The sequence below is a fragment of the Hetaerina americana genome, unplaced genomic scaffold, assembly GCF_022747635.1.
Source record: "Hetaerina americana unplaced genomic scaffold, ioHetAmer1.1.p SCAF_178, whole genome shotgun sequence".
NCBI lineage: Eukaryota > Metazoa > Arthropoda > Insecta > Odonata > Calopterygidae > Hetaerina > Hetaerina americana.
This window is the reverse complement of record NW_027286739.1, coordinates 125,001-132,592: the sequence shown is the minus strand read 5'-3', so window position 1 is coordinate 132,592 and position 7,592 is coordinate 125,001. Positions and strand designations below refer to the sequence as shown.

The 7,592-nt window shown below is 37.5% G+C and overlaps 1 protein-coding gene across 1 annotated transcript in view; it reads left to right on the top strand.

Moving 5' to 3' along the window:
• Positions 1–1,479: 1,479 nt before the first annotated feature.
• The window catches only part of LOC139687183 (uncharacterized), a 40,099-nt gene continuing 33,986 nt past the window's right edge, over positions 1,480–7,592 (top strand). Inside the window, exons 1-5 of the mRNA XM_071584308.1 lie at positions 1,480–1,683; positions 3,533–3,790; positions 4,659–4,850; positions 5,872–6,078; positions 7,117–7,302. Coding sequence (XP_071440409.1) covers positions 1,480–1,683; positions 3,533–3,790; positions 4,659–4,850; positions 5,872–6,078; positions 7,117–7,302 — 1,047 coding nt within the window. The remainder of the gene's footprint in view (positions 1,684–3,532; positions 3,791–4,658; positions 4,851–5,871; positions 6,079–7,116; positions 7,303–7,592) is intronic.

The following is a 7,592-nucleotide window of genomic DNA, read 5'->3' as shown; positions in this document are numbered from 1 at the left end:
TAAATGCCTAAAATAAAACTAAAGGTTTGGACAAAAAATCAGTGATGCATATTACTGTTCATAGCTCATCAAATGGTATTGCACCTTTTATAGCGGTATTGTTGAATTGCTGCAAAATCATTTCATTGAGTCTGGAAAACCATAAGTCAGTGAAATGCATAATCATCAACCCAATCAAAACACCACATAGAATGATCTATAGACAATGCCTTATTTATGTTTTTGTACTTCTCTAAAATAAGTTATGTAGTTATTGATTTTTGTTAAATTTATATGTATGTATAATGAAAATGTTTTATTCAGAGTACTAGGCATGAAAAAAGTAATATTACTACAAATATTTTTTTTTTCAAATTTGCTTTTTCCTTGAAATGAGCCAGCATTCATCTGATCTGCAATATTTTTCTGCTTAGTATTGGAAAAAGTTTCTGCACATTGTGTGAAGCTAATTAACTGGGGGGTTAATTTATAAAAAAATAACCATCTACCTTGTCATGATTTAAAATTCTCATTTCTTTAGATATATGATTTTTTTATTTATGGATAGTGTAAGTAAGCCACCATAATTTATGGCCAGTTGAAGGAATCCCCTATCATCACTTAAAAGATAGCATGTTTTTGGGTCGGCTCCAATCAGTACAAAAAACTGTAGTACAAAAGACTTCTTGCATTATGTTACTATGATTCTAGGTTTTTCTCCTTAAGGTCTAACTCTTTGTTCATTCATAGCAATTTTCAATACTTTGGTTGACTGGTTGTCATCCAGCTTAATTCTTGCAATTCAATTTTTCATCTCATGTTGATATATGTTCAATGTTCATTATACACAATAACTAAATAGTAACATGAACTTACAACTCTAATTCACTTTGTATCTGAATGCTATGAGAAATCATCCTAAATGTTGATTCAATATATGTGTTACTGTAGAGATAAACATGTAATAAGCCATATATGGCATGTGAAATACACGTCTCAGGGTAGGAAGGCCAGTTTCATGCCATGCTAATTATAGTTTCTCAGCAAGTCCTAATCCTAAAAAGTTGTTTATCTTGGTTGATTGGCATCCAAGGGTGTCAGTCAGGTTTGAAACTGGACCCTTGATCAGTAGCCAAATGTCCCACTCACTAGACTGGTATTCCACTGCACATCCAAATATTTCTCTTCCATTCTCTTTGTGAAACATGATGTGAACCCCAGCAAACATTCCCCTTAATATTTATGATAATGGATCTGCCTTCCAAAGGAAAAGATTTGCCCCTCTAATAATGAGTGCATCTATGCACCCAACTAAAAGAGTAAAAAATATAAAAATCATGCAGTGTTTAATTTACTTCCTTCAGTTCGAGCTCAGTTCCGTCAAAGGACCTGCGCCTCCAGCCTCAGGCACCAAACAAGGCCTGTGCAGCTGTGCGCTGTGTTTCAATTATGGAGACGCTAATGGAAGTGGGTGGAGCAACTCAGGATGAAGCGATTCAGATGGAAGGTGGGAAGGAAGGTTGGGTGGGGCGGGGGAAGGGGGTTGGCAGAGGAGCTGTGCCTGGGAAGGGGGAGAGGGGCGATGACGGGAGGGGTCGGAGGAAACACCACGGCAAGCTCAAGAGGCGGCGGGAGAGGGGGACAACACCTGACTGGATACGAAGGGTTCTGGAAGTGGCTCGGAGAGGAGATGTGGATGAATTGGTAAGGCTCCTAGTCAGTGGTAATGAACTTAATGTTTACTCATCTCTAGGCATAAGGCATGGCATTAAGGGAAGAAGGGTTTAACCATTGGTAATGTGACCACAGAATACCGTTCAATAAATTCAGAGAATTCTTCTATTGTGGAAAAACAGGCTTTAAGAAGATATTTCAGTAACTGTTTCAGGGAGTGTATTAAATCAGTAACTGTTTAAGGGAGTGTATTAATGAGCCATCTTTGCAGGCTGATTATTCTGGAATTATTGTCAATATATGAAAGATAATGATGTATTAAGGACGAGTTATGTTTGTATTTGTGAAAGTAAGGGCTAACCCTTTTATGATGACTGCAGAAATCATAATTTAAAGGTCAAGCAAATACAATAGTATAGCATCAAGTGGATTGTATAGATCAAGACAGTTAAGTAATTAGGAAGGATTATAAGTATATATTGGTAAGTTTTCTTACCTCTGTGATTCATTTAACTCATTTTTGTGACTTACATAAGTAATATGATTTGAAGTCTCTATCCTATTGGTTTGTGTTATTTGTGAAGGTGAGATGCTGCTTGAAGCATTTCCTGGGTATTGTAAATTGGGTAGTTGGCATTTTTCAGGAGTAGCTTTAACCTCTAGGAAAGGAGAAATTTATCATTTGAGTTTCTCTATTCACAAATATGCATAATTAGGAATGCCACTGCTCTTCCCTCTGTCTGATACGTATTGTGCTGCACTTTTGTATATTTTCAGTTAGAGGTCAAAGTAATGAGATTTTTCATGAAAGAGAGAGATGAAAATTGTTGCCTAGAGAATAAAGTGTTTTGTGTTATTTCTCGGGTGACCTTTTGTCATATCCAGATGCATGTTTTTCAAAACTACAAATTAATTCACAAATCCTTTTAATACAATCCTTAACTTTTAATGAACAACTTTCAAATTAATGAAATTAAAAATACAAAGTAACTTTCCACTATTCTTTATTAGCGTACGACCGGTTTCAACGCTCAAGCGTCATCATCAGGTACAAAATAAATCAGTCGCAGTTCCACTTATATACCAATCATGAGGGAGAGGAGGGGAGGGTGGGAGAGGAGGGGTGGGTGAGAGAGGGGGGGACGAGGAGGAGGCGAAAGAAAATGGAGTTGCGATTGGCGTTGATGCGGAGGGGGAAGAGGGATTTTAAGTGTCAGGACAGGTGTTTGGTTGGTTTAGAGTGGGGTGGGGTGGGTGGGGGGGTTTGTCGGGTCTATCTGTGAGGGAAAGGGGTACTTCCAGGATTGGGGAGAGGTATTCAAATAATATATCGTTAACCACATGACCTGTTTTTAAGTTCTTTTTGATTTCAAATTCTTCCCACTTGTCCATCCTCATTCCTTTTTCACTCTTATGTAACAGTTCTGTAACAGTTCAATGCCAATCGCAACTCCATTTTCTTTCGCCTCCTCCTCGTCCCCCCCCTCTCTCACCCACCCCTCCTCTCCCACCCACCCCTCCTCTCCCTCATGATTGGTATATAAGTGGAACTGCGACTGATTTATTTTGTACCTGATGATGACGCTTGAGCGTTGAAACCGGTCGTACGCTAATAAAGAACAGTGGAAAGTTACTTTGTATTTTTAATTTCATTAACATGAATTTCCACAAGGTTGAGCCAGAAACAATTGAATAACTTTCAAATTATTCATTGTGCATATATAGACAAGTAAAATTCTGCACAATTTATTACCATTAGCTGACTCAGATAGTTTAAATTCCTAGGACTTGCAAACTGAGTCGTAGCTTTGTGGAATGGGTCCCTGGTGGATTAGGTCCTTCGATAATTCCAAATGTTGCTCCTCTCTTTCCCCTTCAGAGCCACTGTTTGGGTGGCATGGACCCTACCTTGGTTCGAAATCTATCTGACCATTCCGGGAACAATCTGCTGCACATGGTGGCTGGCCGTGGCCATGTGGCTGCCCTCGCCTGGCTCTGCGGAGCTGGTTCAGATCCCACCAATTCTCAAGCATCACCATCGAGCAGCAATGCAGTACCTGCATGCGGGAGCCTTCTTGAGGCTGCACTCCTTGATGAAAACAGAGCAGGCCTCACACCAATTGGTGTGGCTATCAAGGTAAACTTAACTTCCATGCTTTCTTATTTTTTGGTCTTATTTTAATCCCGTTCTAATGCCCGTTTCACAGTGTTTCAAAAATCAGTAAATGTCATGTATAAGGCATAATGTTTTCAATGCCATGCATAATGTTTGTTTATTATAAAAACTAGTGAGGCAGTTAAAGACCAGCCTGCTTAAAGCAGTTTGGGAGAAGGGATACCTTTGGGAAATATGTGAATTTGAAAATCACTCAGGAGCAAGGAATCAGGAAGCATTTGCCAAGTGTATTATTATTCTCCCAGTTTTTCTATTCCTTTGTTCATAGTAGAGGATATTTAATACCTTAGTAACTAAAGCACAGGATCATGATGCTACATTAATTGTATGTGTGACGGTAGATCTTTAGTTTAATGTTTCCTGCTGATTACATATACCTTGGGGCTCTCAAATTCTTTGGCCACCAATTGTTTTTCCTGGCTACAGGATTGGTTTGAGCTGTCTGAGGAAAAGTTTTCTGCTATTCACTTTATGGTAGTTCTGTGTTCTTGTAAAACTATAATTCCACACTTATAAAATTGGCTGAACAATGGAAAAAACAGGCTTTCCATTGCTAAAAAAATCAAATTAATCATACAGAATGAAGAAGGAGAGTTTTCCATATGTATCAGTTTATATCGCAACCATATTCGCTGCATATTTTGGTTTTTCGTGCTACATTTTGTATTCATTAGCATGGATAATTGAGAGTTAACTGTACTTGTTTTTGTATGCCATTGACAAGGATGACAAGGCTGCATTTTATGTCATTTGCCTTTTGCCAATATCTATGGACTTAAGATAATTTTCTGTTTTGATAATGTGAAACATAAAATGTATGACATTTCAGAATGGCCGTGTTGGAGTTGTGGAATGGTTGCTGCGGCAAGGAGAGGCAAGGTTAATGCCAAATGCAAATATTGGTAATGTCAGTGGGTCAGCTAACACTATCAGCAGAAGGCTTTGGCCAGGAATGCCCGTATCTGAGGGTCCAGGGGTTGGTGAACCATCACCATTACATTTGGCTGCCAAATATGGACAGGTTAGTACTCAATTATCAATTTTTGTATTTAATTTTCAAAGTTGCTTGTTTAAAATTATCTGATTTTTTTATCGACCAGAACTAATGCTATTAATAGGGGTATGTTTTTTTAGGTCAACTTGGCAATCAAAAAAATGTGTATGCATGTACAAATTGTCTGTGTCATGTACACACTATTGAATGCTTTTAGGCTTGAATGGAAGAATTTTACAGAAATGCTAACAAACATTGCTCCCATGTATGTTGACATTCAGCTCTCATTATATCAACTTCAAATAAGCTGCCCATTGTTGATGTTTGGAATATTTTACTTCTTGTACTAACTCTGTAAATATCTGCATTCGAGCCACTGACATTTTTCCTTAAAACAATTATGCATTCTGAGTAATTTTTTATCAGAATCCTGACATGAAAGATAGCTTCTTGTTGAAAATATTTATTTTTGAGGCAATTTTACTTTTGTTTACAATTATTCCACTCATATAAATGATTTATAAAATCCTATCCTTGACCATTAAGTACCTGGAGAAATGAGGGTCATTCTGCTCTAAAAAATTAATTTTTTCCACTCATTATGCTAGGACTTCATTAAAGGCATTTTTTGGATAACCTTATATGAATAAAATGAATAGATATAAGATTTTTACTTACATATTTTTATTCATCATGTAATGAAGTAGTAGTAGTTTTGAGGGGAGGCGACCGACAGCTAAGGTCATTTGCGCCATAGGGGATGGATAGGAAAGGATGAAGGGTGGAGAGAAACCCGGCGTCGGCATTAGCCTACTCTTTACGAAAGGCGCCAAGGGGTCCGCAGCTTAACGTCCCATCCGACGGACGCCGTACTCACTCAAAGTGCCCTCCACAAAGCACCTCAAGTAGGGATCGAGATACCTCTGAAAAATATTCAACACCGCCGGGATTTGAACCCGCGCCCTCAGGGTGGGAAGCCAGTACGTTAGCCCCCGCACCATCTCGATCCCCTCATGTAATGAAGCTGCTCAATTTATTTTATTCATAGGATCGTCTATTGCGGTGGCTACTTAGGAGATCTGGCTTTCAGCGGCGAAGGCCTTCTCAAGTTGCCATGGTGAATCCAACACAAATGAATAGGGCCCTCAATCGAAGCCTTGACTCTGGTTTGAACCATGGTGGTGGAGATTGGGAAGAGAGGGATGAAGACAATGCCATTTGGCGAGAATTGCTGCTGCATTCACCTCTCCACAGGGTATGTAGTCATTCCTCTAGGAAATGCTGCAATCTTCAATCCACGCAGTGTTTGTTTGGTTGATTCAAGAATTGAGCCAGATAATACAATTGCAATCATGGAAGCTGCATATTTAAATGTAATAATACACCAGAACAGTGTACCATGGTTAATTGCTGAGAAATTTTAAAGCCTCAGCATCATAAGGACATGTTTAAAACACTTGAGCTAATGGTGAAAAATTTTGTCATTTCTGGCATTCATTTTTTACCAAGAAATAGCATTAATATAAAAAATGTGGAATGATTTGTTAGTATCAAGGGAGATCTGTGGGCAATTTTAATTGCATGTAACCTGATCGCAGATAATTCCAACTTCAAAGGTGTAATTAATAACCATTTCAACAACATACAAATGGAATGCAAATAATGGTTTAAATGCATGCAAGTGAGATTGCATCACTTTCTTGCATTAATATATTCATTAAATATGCAGTTACTATCTGACCTGTCTAAAGGAAGGATAAGAGAGGAAATAAATAAAAATGTTGGAAAAATATCACTTGCTCTTGGGTTGAATCAACAAAATATTGTCATCAATTTTTGTGAGTAAGTTTAAACTCAACAACTTTGCATATCCTGTGCGCGGTGAGAGTTTCTTTGCCCTCTGCTACTAAGGAAAGTTAATGATCTCTAAGCCCAGTTGATTTCATAAGTGATTAAATATAATTTTTGGTGGGAAAAAATCTTCATGAATTAGTTTCAATCACAATGAGCTATTTTTTATGAGAAAATTATGGGTGTCCCCATTTGTAACCCATTAAAAGCACATTATTTGGGAGATCATGTAGTATTGATTGGGCAAAATATATTCTACAGTATAATCAAGGAAGATTAAAAGTTTATGTAAAGTTTTAGTATGGTGAGTGTACAAGTGATGACAAGACAAGATAAGTGATTTCCAATGATAGTGAGCATTTCATTCCATAAACATGACATACACCAATAAATAAATATATATTCTTAATACTAGCTCTTATTGTTCTTACATTTATTACAGGATATAGATTTGAAATTTGGCCCTGGTCCAGGTGCCCGGGACACAGATATAACTCCCGAGAGGTATGTGCCTGGAATAAACCAACGTGACCACCGGGGCCGAACACCTCTTCACCTGGCAGCCAAAGCTGGAAACACAAATACTTGTAGGATTCTTCTATCCCATGGAGCTGACATTTCACTTAAGGTATGTTTGGTGAAAGCAAAAAATGGGCTGCAATCCTGGTAAAAATTCAGTGTGTAGTGATGTGTTAATTTCACAGAATTTGTTCTACAAAAGGAAAATAAGAACAATGCCACGAAGTTAAATATTTTTAAATGCAAGGAAAATGTTCAAGAGTCATTTCACTTTCATGATTATAAAACATTTTATTTTTGCTCATCATAACTTAAATGTTTTATGGGAAGAATATTTGCCATATGAGTGTGATTATGTGTATATATATATATATATATATATATATATATATATATATA